Raw genomic sequence first — 22,713 nt, forward strand, 5'->3', positions numbered from 1 at the left:
CGCCCCGCGCCCTCTGCCGGGGGCAGCCGCCCGCAGAGACGCCGAATCCGTCCGTCCGTCGGCTTGGGAAAGGCCTCCGGGATCCCCGACCTGTGACCGGACACCACACTGTCAGCGGGACCCTGGCACTGAGTGACACGTCCAGTCACCTCCAGGGACGGTGACTCCACACCTCCCTGGGAAGCCCACTTCAGCGTCTAATCGCTCTTTCTGCGAAGGAATTCCTCCTAAGTGTTCAGCCTAAACCTCCCCCGGTGAAACTTGATGCCGTTTCCTCTCATGCTGTCGCTGGTAGCCTGGGAGCATAGACCGACCCCCGCCGGGGTACACTCTCCTTTCAGGGAGCTGTAGAGAGCCATAAAGCCCGCTCTTAGCCTCCTTTGCCCCGGGCTCGCAACACCCATCCCCACAGGATTTGCGCTCCAGACTCGCCGCAGCCCGGAGGCCTGTGGCTGCAGGGTTAACACCCAGCAGGGTCCTCTCCCCCCGGGACCTGCCTTTGGGCCTTCAGCCGTCCTGCAATCCTGGAATGTCCTTTGGCCAATTGTGGGTTTGCTGCCCTAAAAGCAAACTTCACCTGAGTTTGGTGGGGATTGGAGCTTACTTCGGAATGGAAGGAATTGACAGGGGCACAGGAGGCTGAAGGGAGGTACGAGGGAAACGAAAATACACCTTTTTAAAAGCCATCCAGTGTTATTTATTTATTTTTTATTTCTCTTGGCGTCCATCCACCAAGAGAAAGGCTGTGAATTTCACATCAAAGGGGTGAAAGTATGATGGCTGCAGAGCAGAGCTGGAGATTTAAAACATACCAGACAAGTAATTTAGAACGTTAAGGGTTAAAATGGACCTTAAAGACCATCGACTTCCAACCCCTCTGATACAGGTGTGGACACCTCCCACTAGGTCAGGTTGCTCAAAGCCCCGTCTAACCTGGCCTTGAACACTTCCAGGTATAGGGCATCCAACAGCCTCCTGGGCAGCCTGTTTCAGTGCCTCACAACAGAAAATTTCTTACTAATATCTAGCCTAAATTTCCTGTCTCACTTTGTACCCGTTGCTCATTTTCCTGTCACTACAAGTCATACGAACTGCTGTCAGTGGAAAGGACAAGCTTTGGTCTGCAAGGAATGGATCAGTAACCGTTCCCAAACATTTTATAGCTTGTGTTTTGGTACAAAGGATGTGTTAAATCTGGTCATTACAGAGAGAAAAAAACTCCATAAATTTTGGGAACTTCCCAGCACAGGAATACAAAGAGTCTCTAAGCATCCCCATCCTCTTGTTTTTCCCTAATCACTCACCAGCCTGCAGAGCACATGCAGAGCACAGGCTTTCATCTCCTTCCATCTGCCCAGTACCAGTGGTCTCTCATTTGGAGATGTGCAATTCCAGAGCAGCAACTCAGACTCTCACCTCCTGTAAATATGCAAGGTAGAATCAAATTGCAACTTTGCATTTCATAAATTCCCATGACATACGGTGGAGTACAGGAAGAAGTGTTTCTCCTGTTCATATGGAAGTAACATTACATTTGTCAGCCCCCTCAGCCATGTCAGGATGGAAGAGCATTGCTCCCTTTACTCAATACTGAACAACTGGTAAACCCTGAAAACAAATTTAAACTTGGCCTTGTGTCTTCTGAGGATTTTTTTCCCTGAGTGTTTTCAACTGCAGTTTGAATCTGAAGATTGGTAATGTTTTCCTTTTCTTCTTTAAAAAAAAAAAATTATTTCCAACATTATAAAGGGGAAATACCAGATTTACTTAGAGATGCAGCTTAAACATCTGCAAGATGAGACTGCCAGCTTTCTGTACGCCAGCTGAAGGCTTTTACAACTATTCCTATCCTTGTGTTTTGATTTTCCTCCCACACAATGATGGAAAAACGTTCCCTGCATCACTGTTAAATGAGCCTCAGGTGGGAGGAGGAGTGGACAAGTAGCAGCTGCCTGCCATAAAAAGGGTAAGCAGAGGACTCGGTTAGTTTTTTGCTGGGCTGTAAGCAGCAGCATTGACATTAGTTTTTGGGGCTTTAAGGGGGTAGGACTAGCTTAGTTCTTGTAGGGGGTTTTGCTTGGTGGTTTGTTTTGGTTTTGTAGGGTTTTTTTCCCTTTCCTGCACCACTCTCCTTCTCAAAGGTCGAAGTAATTCTTTGGCCTGAGGGAGTCTGTAGGATTTTTGGTGCTTTCAAGAGCTGCACAGGCCACCCTAGATGGAAGCTGAAGAGAGTTCCGGCATTCCTGAAGCATTCTGAAACTCTAGGCTGAACCATGTGCTAGTTTGTAAGAGGTCTCAACATAATTTTGTTTTTTCATCTTGAGTCTTCTAAAGAGTTGAGCTACTGTGTTCTCTGATTTATTGCAGTCTTGCTCATAAGCTGTGCACGATGGTGTTGTATTGCTTGCAAGTATTAGTTAACTGAGGAGGCATCTAAGTGTGGGAGGAAGTTCTGTCTTGTGAGTTTTATATGGCTCTGAATGCAAACGTGCACATAAGGACTTTGGTGAGGTTGTTTTTGCTACCTATTATTTGGTTTAAGTGTGGGAAGCAGGGTGTCACTGAAATACTTAGTTTACTATGTTAGTTAGCTGTCGTTGTTCTTAAGTATGGTATGAAGTGTAAATCCTGAATAAATGGAGTTCTTATTGTAATATGCAACAACACATGCATTAGCATTAAGGAGTGTTTTCTTTGTGAAGCATAAAATGTCTGAATGTGTAAAGGTGTTTTTTTTCCTTCTTTTTGTGTGTGTGGCCTCTTCCTCAAGGCTAATTCACTGAAGGATTTTTGTTTACTTGGCTGGGAATAGAGATGTATGCATCTAAGACTACTGAATTTCTGTAGCTTTAGAGCATGCTACAAGGTTGCCTTGAAGGACTAATATTGAGAGCTGTGTACAAAAGCTTGCTTAGCAAAGCCCAGCTGAAATATTTGACCTTGATAGCAATGTCAGTTTTCTACCTTCTGTTTGGAAGATAGCAGCTTTGTTTTCTTCAGGCAGGGAGAGGAACGTCTGCTAAATTCTGACAGAGCATAAAAATAATGCAGTTTTTTAAGTCATGCAGTTTTTAAAGTGGTTGATAATGATCACTTCTCTCTTTCAGTGTTTAAAGAAAAATGAATACTGCTTCGACTTCAGAAAGTGGATCATATTCCACAAACCACCCAAGACCCTTTTTTTATGCGCAGCCATCAGCTCAACAGCCTTATCCCAATCCATGGTACCTCAGTCATGCCTACAGTCCATACTGTGTACCTGCTTCAGGTAAGGTGAACAGCAGCTCTTTGTGGGATCCTTGCTTAGTTAGTTATATACTTCCTTCCTCCACTCTTGCAGTATCTGTGTTAATGAGCCTCTTGAGTGTTTAACTGATACTTAATAAAACAGATTTTTGACAACTGCAGCACTACATTAGTTCTGCCTTAAATGTGTAGCTTGTGTGGTGGGAGGCATCTGCTTCTGGAGAATGGAAGCTAAGTAAAATATTAAGTAATGGTCATCCTGCAGACACAGAGCTCTAGAACATACTTAGCAATTAATGTGTGTGGGTATATATGAATTCCATATATACATGCAGGATAGGTATATGGATAAATGTAGCCTTAGGAAAAACACTGTTAAATACACCTTCTAAGTGCTATACCTGTGTGAACTTCTATCTGGAGCTGTCTTTTTCAAAGACAATGCTATTGCAATAGTCTGTAAAACAGCCAAAAAGAAGTACAGGAAACAACTTGGGGAATGTTCCAAGGGATGAAATCAAGCTCAGGTTAAAGTGTAGATGTTGACAAAAGCTATTCCATAGCAAAGAACTCTGAGTTTTTGCACCAGATTTTCTTCTAAGCATGGAAAGATGGCCTGTTTTATTTACCAATGTGTGTGATCTTGTAGCTGTCCCTGTCTATGTAAGTAAAAATTATTCAGGACAACTTATTTCAGAAACATGATACATTTGTCTTTTCTTTCCATCACCAATGTCTAGGCTTCCGAAGTAGAAATCCATATTTTCCATTTTATTCTGTTGCACTCCATGAGTACCCTGGATTTTTTGTTCCACAGCATCCAGTGCATGCAAGAATTAACAGAAGGCCTTATTTTAATGCTGCCCCACCTTCCCCTATGTTTTATCATGCAACAAGATTTAGACATTATAGCCCTGGGAAGAAAATGGAGACAAAAGAAACACAGACTGATCCTAGACAGCCTGAAAGCAAGCAAAAAAAGCACCAAGATATCCGTACAGAAACGAAAGGTTGCGATGCAGGAAATATGGCCTGTGTTTCTCCTGGTATAGGTAGAGAGACTGAAAGTACTTCAGAGAAACAAGATTCATTTGGCTCTTCTATTGTGGTAGACAGAGAGTTTCATAATAAGAACCCTGCCAGCTCCACACAGTATAGAAGTCTTCCTACTGGAAGCTATGCCTTTGAGAAGGAAGAAGTGAGGATAGAATATGGAAATGGCTCTCCAGCTATTCAGCTGTGGAAGTCCTTTAAAGAAACAATCCCACTGTATGATGTAGCAAGTGGTAAGCCAGTTCCAGAGACCTTAGTGCCACACAACTTATTTTCTGTTAGCCCATGTGAAGGCATGATATATGGCCCTCATGAAGGGGAGAATATGCTGCCAGGAGCTTCCTTAGATGAGAGAAAAGCTGTTGTCACCTCCAAACAAGGTGCTGAAACTGTGCAAGAGAAAGATGTCCAAAATGAAGTGAAGCTGGATGCAGAAAAGCTGGCAAAATCTCCCCCAGGTGAAACTATGGCAGTGCAAATCACAGAGCTGACAAGATCTGTTAGTGTAGATCAACCAGTGCTAATAGCTAAGAAATCTAGCACTAAAAGGTCTGCAGGATCAAAAACTTCTCAAGAAGAGCCCAGCTTTATTCAACAAGCAGGACTACTTCCATCTAATATGGAGGTAATGAGTGACTTTCAGCAGAAAAAGCTGAATTTAAGCCATGGTGCAACCAATGAAAGTCAGACAGAAAAAAGTATTTGGTGTGACAAATCAATTGAGAAGTTTGCTCCCTCTAGCAGCTGGCTGCCTTGTCTGGACAGTATGGACACAAACTACGAGGTCTGTTTGCCACAAAGGAAGCGCCAAAGTGTAATCAGTCTGTCTTCTGATGACATGTCCTCTAGAGAGGAAGGCTCATCAATTGATAATGCCCCAGTGTCTTATTTTGTGCCTGACTATGTGCTTCAGAAAAGCATGTATACTTCTCAGAAAAGTACAGAGGAGTTAGAGAAAGAACAAATTAGAAGTGGTGGGTCCCTTAATGTAGATGAAATGGCAGGAAAGGAGCAGGGGAACAGCTTGAATGACCAAGATGTCAACTCTTCCAGCACAAAGATCAAAGAGGCTTCCAGTAAAGGTAGAAAGCTGGGAACCCTTTCTAGGCCCTCTAGTAGAAAGGAAATTGATTCTCTCAACAAAAAAGCAACTAGGAGTTTCTCAGAAGTTGAGGACTCTGAAGAATATTCTGTGAAGGGAGAAGAGGATGATGAAGATGGAGAGGATGAGTATGAGGAGGAAGAGGATGATGACATGGATGAAATTGAGTATTTCTTTCAAGAAGCCCCTCCATATGGCATCTTGAGGCCAAGTAAAGGAAATTTCTACCAAATTGGCCAGAGAGTGCTTTGGAAAGCACCTAAAAACGCTGTACCAGCACAATTAATTAGCTGGCCTGCTCAAGAGAAAACAAAAGCTGGGAGTGGGCTTGTTGAAAACATTGGTGTAGTTTACAAGCCAAAGAAGAGAGAACAAGATGAAGTTGTATACAGTGACTATGGGTATTATGGAAGAAAGAGGCCTATGACAAGAAGAGAAGAACTTGAACACCAGAGAATGCTACGGAAATTCTTGGGAGGTGAGCTAATTGCTGAGGACAAAGTGCTGCTAAGTAGCATACACAAAGAACACCTAATTGCAGTTTCAAATTGTAGCTTAAACCAGTGGGATGATTAGAGCATGTTCTAGCTTCAAATTTGGCCAAGAGCCAGAAGTCTTGCAGAATACTTTTTCTGAAGCAGAGGAAGTTTGCTGCAACTTTTTTACCTATTGCATAATGGCTCTGCATTTTCTCAACCAACAGAGAATAATGCAGAAACTCTCCTTTGTATTATATTTGATATATTTAAGTCTGTGACACTAGTGGTAATTTATTAATTTGTAAAGCTTAAGATAATTTGGATTATGTATTTACTGTTCTTTAATGTCTTGTAAGCTCTGCATTTAAGTTTATACAGTCTGACTCTCCTATCACAGACTAATGCTGGGTGCATTAAATAAAGTTAAGTTCATTATAATCTGGTGGACATACCTTGTGTAACTTTCCTGAAGTAGAAGAGTCAATTTTTTTTAGTTGTAGCTGCTGCTCTCTTTTAGCAAAAAAAAAATTTTTTTGTGTTTTTAGAAAATTGGTGTGAAACTGTATTAAATTTGACCTGAAATTTATTTATTTAATTAATTGTTTAATCAAAGGCACTATCAAAAATACTCTTAGCAATTGGATCAATCTAAACTGAGAATTAGAAGAGTTACCAGTTTGCAACTGGTTATGTGGTCACTTCAGTAGGTGGTTGTGGTTTAGTACAGTGTTGTGTTGTGAAAAACAACCAAAACAGGGTGATTTAGTTCTTACAGCAGGTTTAGTGTTTTTAAACTTTATTTTCTTTGTTCAAAATATCTAGACTTAATGTGTTTTGTAATTTTTGTCAAGTGTGGTCTCCAGAAAACTGTTTCTATTTCAACAGACTCCTACAATCAGATCCAGTAGCTGACTTTGTGTTCTGGCTTGTGGATCAAACAGTACACCAGCATTAATTACCAAGACTAAATATTGACCTTTTTTTATTATTGTTTTAATTAGGAAGGCTGTTAAGGGAGAACATGGGGATACCACCTGAAGAGTACTGGATTAGAAGTGGTGCTAAACCCAGATTTACCAGCCAAATACGTGGTAGTTTTTCACCTCCAGTAAAGAGCAAAGAACAAGGTACAACTTTTCCTGTGTGTTTTTGTTCTTAAGGAACATTCAAAAGGGCATGATATGAAGCAATAACAAGCATGTGATAGTTGTACAAGATTTGAAAATAATAAAACTAATCCTTGTTGCTTTGATTTTGATGAAATGCCTGTCAGTCAGTATATCTTGGATATATTTACAGCCCTCTCAAACTGAAACAGGGTAATAAGCCTGCATCAGCGCTACTTCTGGGGATTTTTTTTTAAAGCTACTACAGAAAATCAAAGCACTAAATGCTTTGATGTGGCCAAAGCAAAGTCTTTATTTTGCAAAGTTGTTACTGCCATAAACAGTAATATTAATTCTTTATCCAGATAATGCTACTCTCTGCTAGTATATGCAGTGGTAGCTCCTAATTTTGATCAGTAAAACATAGAGGGGGTTCTATATGCCAACACTTCAGAAAAACTAGCATGGACCAGCTAGTTCATATGCCAACACTCAGAAAAACTAGCATGGACCAGCAGTTAGTTGCCCTGACAATGCTAAAGAATGATTGAGTGCAAATCATTGTGATCTAGTTAAGGAAAAGATGAACTCAGTTATTTTAAAAAAAGTAACAGCTCAGATAGTTTCTTAGCTCATGAAGCAGAATGTTTTGTTTTTTATTCTTTGTAGTTAATGTCTTACTTGGAGTTCAGATCTGGTTTGGATGCTTTTCAAGGGTGTTTGAGTGTAGGTGCTGTTGGAACAGGTATAGAATTTGCTGTAGTGTGGGTATTACCTCTCCTGGGTCATGTATTTCAAGTAACTCAGGATCAGTCTATCAAATTATGGGGTGTGAGGCTATCTTCAGAACAGACTGGTTTGCTTCTCTTCATTTCACTGATAATGTACATCAGCTTTCCTATATCAACAGCCAAGTAGACAGTGTATTCCTTAAGAGTTCTTTCTCTGCATTGCTTTCCTGCTTGAGCATAATGGGGTTTGGGATTATTTGCCTCTTGCATTGGAGGCTTTCTATCTGCAGACTTCAGTGTTGTAGGATTTTTTTTTTTAATGCTAGAATGCTCTAGAAAAGTTGAAAACATTTTACTTTAGCAGCATTGTTCTTGGCTCCTCTACAACAATGTATAAAAAATATGGTAATAGAATAACTGTTACCTTTAACTTTCAGCATGCTTCTTCTACATCTTTGAATTCATAGATGGTGGAGCAAACTGAGGATGTTTGGTCTATTCCTTGCTTACTCTTCCTCTTTGTCCAGCCCAGGTAGTTTGAAAAGGTCATCACATTCAGTGCTAGGAAGCAGGAACTGGTGGTTTCCAAACCCTCTTTGTGCCAATGGATGCCTCAGAAGTCAAATTACAATTACATCCTCTTTAAAAATGTTGCCTATATTAGTATTGCTTTTTCACATTTAAGTGCCCCACAAGTAAGGAGGTTTGTCTAAAAAAGATATATTGCTGCTTTAGCAGTAAAGTCATACACTAAATTTGACTTCTTGAGCAATGTACTTGTAGTGCATAACTTCACAGGTCTGAAGTTTATTAAGGACAATGGGTGAATTGGGTCACTTGGACAGCACCAACTAGTCTTGAACACTTGAATAGTGAACTAGCACAGAATTATCCAATGTGCTAATGCTCACATTAACATCCATCCAAATTATGACTCAAAGTACAATCCATCAAGAATTATGGTTAGACAGTGATTAAATATTGTAGATGTACAAGGCTTGCTTGACATGTGTTACGTCAATTTTATCTGCTACTAAAATGGGTACAAAAAAGGGAGGGAGAAAGGACTATCACAGACCAGCTGGTGAAAGTCAAGGTTAAATTTGCCTTGAGACTATGCACTGGAGAAATTACACCATTTGTATCTTGTTATTTAGTGTGCCCACCTTTGGTTAAACCAAAGAAGAAAAGAATGGGCGAGCCACCTTCAAAACGTAGAGCCGTAAGACATGAGGTGGAAGAAGTGTGGGAGCTGCCTAAACACAGCGTACGCAAAGGTTGGTATACAGTGACAAACTACAAAAATGACTGTTACAAGCATTTTTTCTGTCTTAGGAACTAATCTTTCTTGGTTTGAACTGCAGGGATGTTGGATAGTTTGTGAAATAATAGCAAATGCTACGTATGCAGACAAGGTGGTAGTGGTGGAAAGCAAACTAAACTTTGAGCACTCAATCATCTTGCTATGAATGCCAGTGTAGCTTTGACCAGGTTAAGTTCCTTATTTGTTTAACATAAGGATGGGGGAGGAAACCCCCACCAAAACTTGCTGTTTTAGTTTTAGTCTAGTTGCTCTTCAGACCACTGTACTGTCTTTTTAAAGTGCTGGGTCCTGTGTCACTTTGCAGTGTATGCTTTTATTTAAACTGCTCATCTGTCTCAGCCCAAATGATTTGTAATTTGATACAGCACAAATGCATATAAATAATTATTAAGATCTCCAATTTAATGGAATAGGAACTTCTGGCTATTTTGGAGGAAGATGCAAAAACAGTGGAGGGAAAAATCAGACTGAAGTAGATTCAGCAATAAATATGCTTTTGTACATTTGTGTAAGAGTCTGAAAAGGTTATAAATTGAAAAGGGTGAGTAGATACAAGAAGCTACCTATAAGATCAGATTTCTTTCTGGAAAAGAACAAGTTAGCATAGTAAAATGAACTCAGATATTCCATCAGGAATTACATGAGTTAAAGATTGTCTAATATATGAGAGAGAGAGAGACTAAGGATTAGACGTTCATCTTGGAAGTGTAAGGGAGATTGGAAACAAACTTAGGCTGAAATGTTGTACTAGTGAAAATTGGCGTCATTCCTGAAGCCAGATTGTTTGAACGTTGGTCTTAAACCTTTAATTGCTGATCAGCTTTTAGTAAAAGCATCCAGGAAACTTGTGTAATCCCAAAATACTACTTATGTTTTTCCCAGAAACAGTTGATAGTTCTTGGATACATTCAGCAAGGTAGTTATAAGAGCACACTGAGAATGTGGTATGAGCTTCATATGGAACTCTTATCTGTTATGCTGGGATATTCTGAAGTCCAACACCACTTATGCACATTTAAATACTTGCTGGGAAGTTGAGTACATCTAATATCAACCATTGCTGCCTGCAATAGGAAAAGGCAATCACTGATATCTAGTCTTTCTTTAGAATAAATTGACATAGTTTAGAAGTGGAATATATACATACCTCAACTTATTTTTTTTTCTTTTTTTTTTTTTTATATTTAGGACATGGAACAAGGAAGTCCCTCTCTAAGAAAAGATAATTGCAAATACTGGGGCAAAAGGGGGGGAAATACCAAAGATTTGTTTTGTATAAATCCAGGATTTGATTATTATTCTCTTGTATATTTTGTAAGTTGCTGTTCACTCTAAAAGGGCAAGAAGTGACACTGTAAAGACTGAGGACACAAGTAAAATGGAATGAAGTTATTTAACACCAAAGTCACCTTTTTATAATTAGCACAACCACTATTTAAATAATAAATTTCATAGAATTGCACTTTGAGACTTCTTGTGTTCCATCTTTACACAGTAGCAAAAACCTCAAGATGGCAATGTATGTGCACAACTGCTTTTAAGGCATGACAGTTATTGCTGCCCTCTTCCTAAACTCCGCAGGATTGTGAAGCCTGTCCATGTCATCTCGTAGTCATATGATGTGCACATAAGTACAAGATTCTTTTCTATCAGCTGGATTTGCTTTTGTCAAAATGTAAAGGAATATAGTTGTATGAAGTCCAGTGCTGTTTTAAAGTTTCAAGGCAGTTCCTCAGATCTTACTTTCATGATTGAGAACTAAAACTAAAGCATTGAGTTGATGTGATGCTTTCTTCTCATCTCCTTTTTCTCTGGAGATTGAGTCCCTTATGGAGACCCTGAGCTGGAGAGATAGGTCTGAAAGGTAAAATGGAAGTTTTTAGTGGTGTGGCCTGTTTTCTGACTTCTTACTGATGACTTCTATGACTTAGAGTTGATACTGTCCCTGGAAGTCTTTTTATAGAACTAAGATGATAAAACTAGGTCTGTGCTGAGCTGTCCTATGAATAATGGTAACAGACTGATCTAGATGAGGTGGATGGCTCAAAAATATGTAGTTCCCTCCCCCCCCATGTCTATGAAGGCTATTATCACTGTGTGAGAAGAATAAATATGATGTTGCCAGTCTTGAATGATTCCCGAATAAAAGTGATAGTGTCAGGGAAGCAAACAAACAAAACCCCCAAACATCTGGTTTTCCTTAAAAAAGATGGGATGAATGGACAGGCAGAACTTATCTTTTGCCTCCTCTCCCATGTTCTTAATCTGTCTGTGCCCTAGAGTAACCTACATGGATAAAAGCAGCATTTCCTCTGATGGTGTTAAGGTTTTGTGCCTACCTATCACTAGTTTGACCTGTAGCTGAAGTTATGCTTTTTTTCCTCTGAGTGAGGAGTATTGATGTTTCCCTACCTTCTCTCCATTATTTTTAATACCACCTGCTTAACAGTTAAATCTCTGCTATAGCTACAGCCTTTACCACAAGCTGTTAGGGGAAAAAAAAGTCATGAAAGAAAAGAAATGCAATAAAAATACTTATTTGGCTTTTGTGCTGCACCAAATCTCTGCATCAGAACCTCAGAATAAAACGAGGAGTTCAAGAGGGTAGCCTTTTAACATCCACTTCTGCTGATAGCCTTAGTTGTATCTTTTGCTGCTTATCTGACAAAGGAATATTTATGACCTCACAATCAGATGGGATTCTTACTTTTGGGAATGGGTAATACTTGACAGGTACTCCAAATGATCATGTTGGTTGTCCTTTTACAAGTCTTGCACTAATCAGTGTGATTTCTACTCAGATGCAAGAAGCAATTTGGGGCCTGGTGAATGCTCCTGAGAGGACTTGAGGGAGTAGCAGTAGGAGAGTTTACATGGCTTTTTATCTGAAAACAAAAGCTATTTTAAACTGGTTATATTATGTACAGTACATATCTTGTACTGTACTCATGCTTTGCCCAATACTTAAAGTATATTCATGAATGCTTTAGTGCTCAAGAAACAATTCTTTGATAGGTTAGATGCAGTGTATTCTACTCCAACAGTAGACATTAAAACTAAATCTTCTACTTGGCTTTTTCCCCACTCAGCAGCATGGGCAATTTGTGGATTGCATCTTAACTGGTTTACAGCTGAATCTAATGTTCCAGTGGATAAAATGGCCATGCTTCACAAAGGCTGTGCGTTCAAGCCCAGGCTCTTTTTATTCAGCCAGGTAACTAAGGCACAGTGGTATTTAGTTTTGCAGATGCACATACGTGTCAGCTTTTGTTCCCGCTGCAGCCAGACTGACTGCCCAGTGACTCACTGCAGAGCTGGCAGTGCTGAGGACTTGTAACTGTCGCAGTACTGCATTGCCTTGGAAGTCTTCACATGCTTCCTGCAGCATCTCCTGACAGGCAGCTGAAGAATCTATTTGCTGCTTGGCACACCAGCAACTTATACCTTAGAGGCCTCTGGGATTGCCATACTGAGAGCATTGTTTGGACAGACTTACTGTCTGTGGCTCAGGATTTCTAAATCATTATTTGTAGCTAAGTGAAACCTCTGTTGCAAAGTGGGTGTGGTGTTACTACTGATGTGGAGCTGTGGGTTCTGCTGGCTTGCCAACTATTAATTCTGTATTTTAATTTTCAGTTTGGTAGCACCTGGATGGCATAATTTTTTTTCCCTTTTACAATGTCTGGTGTTCTGCCTTATACTGGAAAATATTAACTACAAGTCTTTCTATTAAAATCAAACAAAGATCAGAGCCAATGGCAAAAAAACCTAAACCCCAAAAGCCCGTAACACTCATGGCATACTAACCGAAGGCATACCAAGGAAAAACAAATTCTTTTTTTAGAGTCTGTAGCTTCCCCTGACTTGCTGCCACTGCCTGTCTCATTCAAAAAGACTATAAACCTCAGCTAACTGAATGGCCAAAGAAATAAGGAACACATCACTATTATACCTGAAATACCTTTCTGACAAAAATGGTGCAGAGTACTAAGATAAAAGACCTGGGAAGCTCTATTGCCTTTGAAGTTTGTTTTAGCTGTGTTTCACACTTAATTAGTTTCATGGGACTATATAATTATGTTATTACTATCACTTGGGCTTCAACAGAACATTCAAATGGAAAAACATGTCTACAAAGAAGGCCAGAAAAAAAAGGTTTTTAACTAAAATATTAAACTGTTATGCTTTAAAAAAAAAGGCTAGTCAGTCTTTCAAGACTATAACTTTCTATCCTGCTTTCTGGCTTTACTTCTACATAGAACTGCTTTTCATTAATCTAAAGGCGTGTTGGTATTTATCTCTACTCTACACATTTTTAAAATTCTTATCTTAAATGACAGCTTTGGCACTGTTTAAAATGCCAAATGATGACTTGAATCATGCTTCTCAGCACCCTAGCCCTGGCTGCTGAAAGTGCTCCTCTAAATCTTAGTCTATTGAAACTGGTAAATTTTGAAATGCTACTTTTATGAGTTGCAGTGAAGACCTGCATGGAATATGACAGAGACTTACAAAACTAGAAATGATAAAGGGAGAACAAACAGGAATCAGTTATTCACATACCTTCCAGTGTAAGATTAAAGGTGTGTGAAATTAAACTTCAAAGCAGTGTGAAAGCCAACTGCTAATTAATAAATAATGAAGAATTAATTGCTAAGGAAAATGGCAAGGTTAATAAGCAGTGAGTGGCTATAAAAGGAACTATATATCCTAGGCCACTAAATACTAAAATCTAACCCATGATTCTAAGTACCTGCACCACAGGTACTCTCAGCAGTAGAGGCTGAGAGAGCATTTCAGTGAAGTAACACAAGAGCAGAATTTGCACTGCTCTGCTGTGGAGGCATTTTCTGTTAACCACGACTGGAAAGATACTGATATAGCAGACTTTTAGTCAGGCATGGAAAAGTGATTTGGCATCTCAAACATTTAAATTAGATTTGATATGGGTTAGAAATGGTCTCCTAATGTATTTTTCCTAATTGTTGAAATAATAATAGAAGTAATTGTTGAAATAATATCTCCTGATAGATACAAAGAGAGGGTTCCATTAACAAGGAAGGGAATTGCAAAGGAAAAACTGAATTTGTTTTTATTAAACTAAGCTTCAGAGCAATCTTAAATGACAAAAACTGAAGTAACTGAAGAGATCTTTAGCTAGCCCTGCTCTAGACAAGCCTGAGTAAGAGTTCTCTTGGAGTGCATCAGGTGAGTATCAGGCTTCCAGCATCTGTTCAGAAATCTATAAATGTATTCACCTCAGCACCAAGTGTGGCAATACAAGAATCCTAGAATGGTTTGGGTTGGAAGGGGCTGTAAAGATCATCTAGTTTCAACCACACAGGGCCACCTCCCACTAGCCCAGGCTGCTCAGAGCCCTGTCCAACCTGGCCAAGAGAATCAGTCCATTATAGATCTCCCCATGCTATTTCAGCTGTTAAATCCTTTTCTACTGACAGAGCAAGGGCCTTAGAATTTGATGATGCTGCTGCTATGTGGAACTACCACGAGTCACCTGTAAATCCTATCACAGGGAGATTTGCTAAATACAAGCGAAAATACAACTCACCTTCAAACTATGGGAATATGATACACAAACTTTTTGTAAGTAGGCCTTGCTTATCTTGTTTTTTCTCAGAACATATTGTGAATGACTGGCAAGGAATGGGGGGTTATTTTTACTAAGTCACTCTTAGACATGTAGAAGGGAGAAAAAACATTTTAATTTATACTTTTCCTTGTCCCTTCTTCCAAAGCTTTGAAAAAAAAATGCATTTTAGTCTATGGTTCCTTGACTTCACTGTTAATGTTCACTCTACTGTATTAGAGCTTTATCATGTGGGGTTTTTTTTCCAATCTTAGCATACCCACAGAGACTAAATTCTATAAAAGTTCTTTCAAAGCAAATCCACTTTTCTCTTTCCTTTTGCACAGTATCTATATCCATCACCTAGTTCCTCAACTCACAACTCTGTACTAATGTACCTTAACGTTTCAAAGAGCATTGGTCACTGTGATGCTGTTTATAGATATCTCCATCTTCCTGGCTGAGTCTGCAAGACTATTTAAAAGAAAAGTATGGTCAGTATGTAAGGTCTAATAAGTACAGAGAACTTTCTCTTCCTCTTGCTTACAAGTTCTTTACTATTGCTCTGTAGCTTCATGCATATAGTTGGAAACTATTTTGAGAGCCTTACACGCTTAATATTCTTGTGGGCTGATTAAAAAAAAAGGTTACCTCATCAAATCTAGTAAACATAAAAAGTAAGTGGGAATTTATTACTCCCAAGCCTTTTAAAAAGAAAACCTCCCTCAACTTGTATCAGAACAACTGATATTAAAGAATATGCAGAAATTAATCATTCATTTGTTATGCGAAACTCCCCCTTTTTAAATAACTAAACCCACTACCGTTGTAGAGATACTGTAGTTGTTTCACTTTAGATGTTTCAGAATGATGTATTAATGGTAATGATATTGAGATTTTGTTACACACACACGCAAAAATCAAGTCTTGCTGATGCTGCTTTTTTGTCTTAAAGTAAATCCCTTTGATTACCTTTTTTCCCCTGCAGCAATCTTTATTTCCCTAGCTGCCAATATTAGGATAAGTGTACACAATTTCAGCACATGTGAGGAGAAGAAAATACAGTACAACCTGCTCATTATAAGCACTGTAAGGGAGCTCTCAATGCTCTGCATGGTGCAAACTGCAGTCCTGTTACAATGAGGCTTTGTACATAATAAAATAACATCATGGAGTAAAGACACTTCGACAGAGAGTCTGCTAATGCTGCAGGTTTGTCGGTGATCCCTTGGTGGTTGCCGCTTTCTGCTGCTGGTCACGGGCAGCAGTGCAGAGGCCCCAGTTAACCAAGCTGGATGACTCTCAGCATGGGTTCTGTAGCACAAAGATATGATTTAATGCAGCTTTCTTCTTTTTGACTGCAGAGGGGCAGAAGAGGATGCCAGTGTAGGATGCTGTATGCATACACATGTATGTTCCAAGTTTATTAAAGCCCTTTCTGGTGTTTTCCTCCTCATTCTTTGGATCTTTCCTCGCAGTTTGCAAGTAGAGAGGCCAATGACCACGTAGCAGGTGATTGCTGTCAGTCAGATTCTGACTTGTCATTAGATTTGGATGATTTATGCTTCCTCTTTTTCTTCTTCTTCTTTTCTTTCTTTTTCTTTTCCTTTTTTCTCTTTTTCTTCTTGTGTTTATGTTCTGAGGAAGTGGAGCTGCTGCCATCTTCATCCTCCTCATCACTGTCATCACTGCTATCGGATTCTGAGGTAGAGTCCTCCAGGAGCTGCTTCAGTTGCTGTATCCTGTGTTTAAAATATGTGAATGAGAATCCCTTCTAGCTCTCCTCTACCTCTAGAAAGTTATCCTAGCTTTCATCTTTCCTTCCTGGCTTGAGGAATGGAAGCTGCATGCAAAGGGCAGGGGAATGCTTCCTCTTTCGCTTAATTATGCTCTAGTTACAGATAGTATCATGGACTGATAAAAGCAACTCCTTTGAGACAAGCAGATATTCTGCTTTCAGGGACTTCCATCCCACTGGTTATTGGTTTATTTATGTGTGCAAAATAATAAAGCAACAGCTACCATCAGCCCACATGGTGATAAAAGCTTCTATGCTTATCCCTACAGAAGCATATTGGGATTAGGATATTACGACATTCATTGGTCTGCTGATACATATAGGATGTCAGCAAAGCTAACAGAGCAGGCTCTACTCTGGATCCAGAAGTATTTTTGAAAGGCACTTCGAAATTTCAAGGATTAGTGGCAAATAGGGACAAAGTATTTGCTTATTTTATTGTTGTGATCTGTATCCTCTTCAAGGATTCCTCCCCAAGAGTGCTGCTCTGTGGGCTACCTATTGTTTGTTCAGTTATGCCAATGAAGCAGCTCAAGCAAGAAAGCATCAAAAACTGCCACTTTATGTACTAAATATAATGACCTATTTATATACTAAATAATGACCTCACAAAGGTAGCAATACCAGGTGCCTTGAACTAGCTTTCTAAACCCCTCCTTCACTACTGAAAGCATTCTGACAAATCAAATTTTAGAAAACACGTCAGTGAAATAAAAAAAAAAAATCAAACCACTTTTTTGGGCCTAAACCAGAACCACACCTAAGTTCCTGAATATTATGGCATAAATGCATACAACTGCATTTGTTTCAGGGAAAATACAGAAGCTAAATAATTAAAGCATTTGGAAGTACTGAAAAGAAATAAACTGCCATTAAAAAAAGCTTCTGAGCTAAAAGTAAGCTTCTATAAAAAGGTCACCTATACATTAGTGCCACATTACCAAAATAAAAACTAAATTGAAAGTGTAGTTTACTACAGACACACTCACCTCTTTTCTTTTTCATGACGTTTATTTTCCCTTATTATATCATACATTGGATCTTCATGTGCCTTTAAAATAGAAAACAGGAAATACAATGTTACGACAAATGGTTTTATTTCCTAAAAAAATAAACCAAAGCAACCAAATGCAAGAGGCTTTTATCAAAAGATGGAATATGCTTAGCAAGCTCTTAATTCACTGTCAGACTCAGCACTGTTCACCTGAACTGGTGTATTTGCTTTAGGGGAAGATTACCTAGCTACATCTCCAAAGAAGGGGACTCTCCTTAGCTCCCCTACCACTCCAATCACAGCCAACTATGAAAATCCCATATATAATCTGTGGGAATAATGAGACATAGATGGAATACTCAAGTTCAAAATAATGAGCTGTACCCTTATGGTACATTTAAAAAATTTGGATATAAACAAACAGGAATACAGGAGCAAGGAATGTAAGACACACGGATAATGAAGTTGGGAGTTGTCCTATCATGCTATACACTACCATTACTGGTTCTTAAATCAAATGGGAATTGCAGCAAAAAATAGCTGTGAAGGAAGAACAGCAAATAAACTTTGCAGACATTTAAGGCGGGTTCATGCCAGGCAAGAATGCAGAAAAAAGGTGGGAGGCTCATTTCTGTTGGAAGATTAAGCGAACAAGTCCAACAGAGGAGAGATGGCAGATGTTGACCAGAGGTGGAAATTGAAATGTCAGGAGCAAATGAAAGATTTTGGGAATGCACCATGAAGGGCCTTGGACATACAACAGGAGTTTGATGCAACAAAGAAGCCCGAGGGAAAATTGAGGATAAAGACAGTCTGGTCATGGAAAAGGGCCAAAAATACTCTTTGCAGTTGCATACAACCAGTATGAATCCAGAATCTGTGCAGACTAAGCCAAGACTACATTTTTCCAGGATAGAAATGAGGACATAAGGCATGAAGTGATGACAGCTTGAAATATAGGTTAATGATGCATAGTAACAGAAATAGTTAAAGAGATCACACAGGAAGAATCTGCAGAACCGAGATGTAGCTTCATGTAGCAAGAGATCAGACTTGGAGACAATGACTGGATTACAGACCTAGACAACAGCATTCATGATGTGGTTGTTCACAGTGAGAGCAGAAGGCTTGAAGCAGCTGTAATGTGGGCAGCTCAAGCTTGACTAAACATTTTTGTTATGTTGACATTTTAATAATAAAAAAAAAAAAGAATACAATGGTTGAAACAGGTTCTTGAAGATTTCCAATTTATACGTAAAAATTATTAATTTTCCTCTTGAAGAGTAGATTTGACTGCTTTGCAGAAAACATCCAACCACATCTGCAGCTTTTTCTTTATTAGGAGATTTTCAGCATCTATATTATGCTAGAGACAGAGGAAAAGTCCTTAATAAAGCATAATCTAACAGGCTTATCTTCAGTTGCAAGATTATACATAGTCAGTAATAAAAAATACAAATAGTAATACTACAATATTGGTACTCACTACTCTAAATTGTTCCAATTTCTGATTGCCTTTAATAAAGAATGGGCATTCCTTATCTCCTGTTCTGTGTCCATAACGTTTACATCTCCAACCTTTAAAAAAACAAAGCAGCAGTGAATTGCACCTCTGAGGCAGATCAGAAGAAGCATAAAAAGCCAGAACCACATTTCTGCAAAATATTTTCAATCTGTTGGAAGAAACAGACAGATACAACTAGTATGTTGATAAATGTAATGTCCATAAAATACAAGGCTATTACACCCTTCAAGATACTGGTTGCTTTTTTATCAATATGATGTCAATCTACCTGGACTTCATCACCTGTCCACCAGACATTCTGCCCTCCCCCACCGTAAATGGATGGATATTTGACATCTGGTCCGATGACATCTGGAATATTTTCACCCTTACACTGCATAACTTTGACTTCTTTTCCCAAAGGCATCCAAAGCCCTTTCGTTGGGGCATGTGCCAGGAATTCTCGTGCACTTTCATTGCCTGGTACATCAGGTATGCAGTCTTCTGGTTTTGTTTCATTCTCCTACCAAAAAAACCCAAAAACAAAAGAGGAAAGGTAAAGACAATAAAATAAGTTCCTTTTTTTAACTTTGCAAGAATTAATACTTCAAGTGTACAGACCTTCACTTAATAGGAAATATATTTCCCCCATTACCTTTTTACCTTGTAACACAAAAGAATCTAAAATACTTGACCCTTCTTTTTTTTCTCACCCGCGAATTTTGCAGCTAGAACTTTGCTGCACAGGAATTTCATTCCTTCCAATCAATTTTAGTAATTTATTTAAATAAATAATAGAAATGAAAACTTAACACAAAGCAGAGACTTTGTTATCCTCTTCCTGCTAGTAAGACATAACGATTACAAGGAAGCCTTTACAAAACAGAGCAGTTATTTTTTAAGCTAAAAGCATTGCTTTATGGCTTAGGTATATAAATTTGGCAAAAGTAATGATCATGATGAAGGAATTATTTTGGCCTAAGCAACAGAGAAGAATCCTGAAAAGATGTCATTCAAACCAAAAATCTGCTTTTCATAAACGGCTCCCCTCTATCCACACTATTAGATAGTGCACAAAGTGTGCTGGGAGATGATGAAAGACCTGGTCTCCTTCTATCTGATTCTGGGCATTTCACTCTGGATCACCAAGGCAAAGTGGTCAGCTTGTAATGGTTCTCTGAGTTTTTCCTGGGAAGCACTTACTTCTCTCTGTAACTTATATAGGTAACACAGACACTTAAACACTTAAAGAACACATTTTGTGAAAATCCCTCATAATCCTAAAAAATTACTGCTATTACCAACCTTAATTAGCCCAGGGGGAGGTTTCTCATAGCTGAAAAGCAATAGGAATATTGTTACTCTGCAGCTTAGCACAGACAACTAAATTGAAAAAATACAGTTTTTCAGTGGTATAGAGTTAAAACCTTCAGCTCGCACTTTTCCTTAAATCCTTAAATTTTACCCTATAACTAATAACTAATAACTACAGTAGAACATAGATACAGCAAGCTGAGAGACAGCATTGATCATATTAGTTCACATCTCTTGCAAACATCCTTCAGATTCATATTCTTGTGGGAGCACAACTACGTCCTGGGGATATGTAGTATATCTGATTTAGCTTCAGTTACCATACATTCATAATTCTCTCCTCTTTTTCTGCTGCACCCCTCCCCACGGTCTCCAAACTTCTTTACTCCAGCACTGCTGAATCATAGATATAGCTGAAAATGTCAAGTCAGACTGTTCCTTACATCTAACTCTGCCAACCAAACCTAATACATAGTAATTTCATCACCTTCTTGTATTAAAGCTAAAGACAAAGCCCTACTGACCAAAGTACCGTATTTTCTGCAGCATTTATGTGGGGTTAGCAGTAGATGAAACATTTGTTAAATTCCAAGTAGCAAACAGGTACTACATAGAGCACGCAGCAACTGAAAAAATGCATATGCTAAGGAGTGAAATGCCAAAGCAATATAAAATGGTCCTGGAGGTAGAGAATACACATAACTTAGAAAGATGCAGGTCTGTATAATTGAATTTGTATTGAGTTTTTTCCCCCTCAAAATTCATCTGTATTTAAACAGATACACTGTTTCCTGTAAACTGCTGCCTTACGAAAATGTAAAGTGATCTTAGAAGAGAATGGAGATTTTTTTTTGTTTTGTTTATCAATGCAACAAGAAGGAGAGCACTGTGCAAGCCTGGAATCCCAAAATCTTCTCCTTTAGGAAAGACTCTTTTCAACAGGACTTTCCAGACATTATCCACGGAATAACTCAGCAGGACCCGAAACATCTGTACTGGCTGTGCATCATTTTAGGCCGTAAGTTAGATGGCATAAGTGATATTTCATTGGCTTAGCTGTGCACACACACACACCCCTCATTAGCTGTGGGATTTCTAGGCACAATCATACCAATACAATAAGAACAGCAGGGGAAAGGTGGTTAAAGTGTGTTCATTCCATCTTTATAACAATAACCTCGGAGTGCTGTTTGGTGTATTTAATAACAAACCGATTTTCACTTCCATGCGGAAAAGAAAAAAAAACCAAAATCATGTTCTTGTGTACCTTCTGACCTTTTTATTCCATTAAAACAATAATTCCTTCTCAGTGAAATAACATAAACCTTTTACAGCACCTTTTTATCCCAATTTCTTTTCCTGCCCTTTTTTTTTTTTTAAAGTCCATTCTAGTGGAACAACCTCTGCTGCATCTCTCAGACTTGGATGAACCCGGGAGAGCCCCTTCTGTGCCCCAACAACTTCATAAGTCACCAACCAACTCTGCAAATGGCCCCGAAGCCCTTCTGCCCGCTCACCCTTAGGGGGACAGGGGAAGAACAATCACCACCCCCCAAAAAACCCCAAACCCTGCGCTGGAAACCAGCCCCAAATGCCGGCGGGGTGTGCTCAGGGCAGAGCCGGGGCGGGAGCCGCGGGCAGCCTCCCCTCCTCCGCTCCTTACAAAGACTCCAGGTGCTGGATCTTCTGGAGCTGCTGCGCCTCCTGCCTCTTCCGCTTCCTCTCATGCCGCTCCTGGGTCCTGCCGCCGCTCGCCGCGGGCTCCGCATGGCTCCTGGCCCGCGCCTGGCTGCCCCTCGCCGCCTCCTCCTCCTCCGCTCCCTCCTCCCCGTCCTGCCCCTGTCCCCTGTGAGCCCGCTGGGCCATGGCCCCGGCGGCCCGAGCCGCGGCGGACGGCGGGGCCCCGGCGACGCCCCGTGCCCGCCCTCCGCGCCCGGCTTCCGGCACAGCGCCGCTTCCTCCGGCGGCCGCGCCTCCCGCCCTCACGGCGCCGCCTGCGCCCCGGGCTGTCCCGCCGCGCCCCGGGCTGTCCCGCCGCGGGCTCAGCGCGCCCGGAACCTTCCCGGGGCTTGGGAATGACGTGGGCAGTGCTGTGCCTTCAAAACACCGATATTTAAAATTTAAACAACAACAAAAAAATAATAACAACGTCTCAGTCACTCCTCCCTTGCAGGGGGCCGCCGCTCCAGTCGGATTGAGACCCCACCTGCAGTGCTGCGTCCAGCTCTGGGGGCCTCAGCACAGGAAGGACATAAAACTGAAGTGGAGTGAGTTCAGAGGAGGCCGCCAAGTTGATTAGAGGGCTGGAGCACTTCTATGAGCAAAGGCTGAGAGAATTTGGGTTACTCCGCCTGGAGAAGGCTTTGGGATGACCCAACTGTGGCCGTCAGTACTTGAAGGGAGCTACAAGAAAGATGGAGAGGGACTTTACACAAGGGTGTGTAGTGACAGGAAAAGGAGGAATGGATTAAAACT

The 22,713-nt window shown here is 40.1% G+C and overlaps 2 protein-coding genes and 1 long non-coding RNA gene across 5 annotated transcripts; 1 reads left to right on the forward strand and 2 right to left on the reverse strand.

Annotated features, from left to right (window-relative positions):
* Positions 1–673: 673 nt before the first annotated feature.
* Positions 674–8,266, reverse strand: LOC136362875 (uncharacterized). Its single transcript, XR_010743862.1, has 2 exons — positions 8,142–8,266; positions 674–1,419 (listed from the first exon to the last, which is right to left on the reverse strand). It is a non-coding gene; the product is annotated as an uncharacterized lncRNA (long non-coding RNA).
* LOC136362844 (uncharacterized) lies at positions 2,014–10,503 on the forward strand. 3 transcript variants are annotated; one of them, XM_066321738.1, is made up of 6 exons: positions 2,017–2,292; positions 3,108–3,268; positions 3,987–5,879; positions 6,882–7,007; positions 8,875–8,994; positions 10,230–10,503. In XM_066321738.1, exons 2-6 carry the CDS (start codon positions 3,121–3,123, stop codon positions 10,265–10,267), a joined length of 2,325 nt encoding a protein of 774 aa, XP_066177835.1. In that variant the 5' UTR covers positions 2,017–2,292; positions 3,108–3,120; the 3' UTR covers positions 10,268–10,503. The 3 variants fall into 3 exon arrangements, with proteins under 3 accessions (XP_066177854.1, XP_066177835.1, XP_066177844.1); XM_066321747.1 differs by having other exon boundaries at positions 2,017–2,285; XM_066321757.1 differs by lacking the exon at positions 6,882–7,007 and having other exon boundaries at positions 2,014–2,292.
* Positions 10,504–15,548: 5,045 nt separating this feature from the next.
* Positions 15,549–22,132, reverse strand: RP9 (RP9 pre-mRNA splicing factor). Its single transcript, XM_066321786.1, has 6 exons — positions 21,902–22,132; positions 20,230–20,260; positions 19,318–19,447; positions 18,907–18,998; positions 17,416–17,477; positions 15,549–16,370 (listed from the first exon to the last, which is right to left on the reverse strand). The coding sequence occupies exons 1-6, from the start codon at positions 22,102–22,104 to the stop codon at positions 16,151–16,153; spliced, it is 738 nt and encodes a 245-aa protein (XP_066177883.1). The 5' UTR covers positions 22,105–22,132; the 3' UTR covers positions 15,549–16,150.
* Positions 22,133–22,713: the final 581 nt, after the last annotated feature.

The sequence above is a fragment of the Sylvia atricapilla genome, chromosome 1 (assembly GCF_009819655.1).
Source record: "Sylvia atricapilla isolate bSylAtr1 chromosome 1, bSylAtr1.pri, whole genome shotgun sequence".
Classification (NCBI taxonomy): domain Eukaryota; kingdom Metazoa; phylum Chordata; class Aves; order Passeriformes; family Sylviidae; genus Sylvia; species Sylvia atricapilla.

Bases quoted from the DNA above. Each gene is read 5' to 3' on its own strand.
- LOC136362844 (XM_066321738.1), top strand. From the start codon at position 3,121: ATGAATACTGCTTCGACTTCAGAAAGTGGATCATATTCCACAAACCAC. The intron at 5,880-6,881 runs GTGAGCTAATTG...TGTTTTAATTAG, and splicing joins GCTACGGAAATTCTTGGGAG to GAAGGCTGTTAAGGGAGAAC. The intron at 7,008-8,874 runs GTACAACTTTTC...CTTGTTATTTAG, and splicing joins AGTAAAGAGCAAAGAACAAG to TGTGCCCACCTTTGGTTAAA.
- RP9 (XM_066321786.1), bottom strand. From the start codon at position 22,104: ATGGCCCAGCGGGCTCACAGGGGACAGGGGCAGGACGGGGAGGAGGGA. The intron at 17,478-18,906 runs GTGAGTACCAAT...TCTATTTTAAAG, and splicing joins AATTGGAACAATTTAGAGTA to GCACATGAAGATCCAATGTA. The intron at 16,371-17,415 runs GTGAGTGTGTCT...TTTTAAACACAG, and splicing joins CGTCATGAAAAAGAAAAGAG to GATACAGCAACTGAAGCAGC.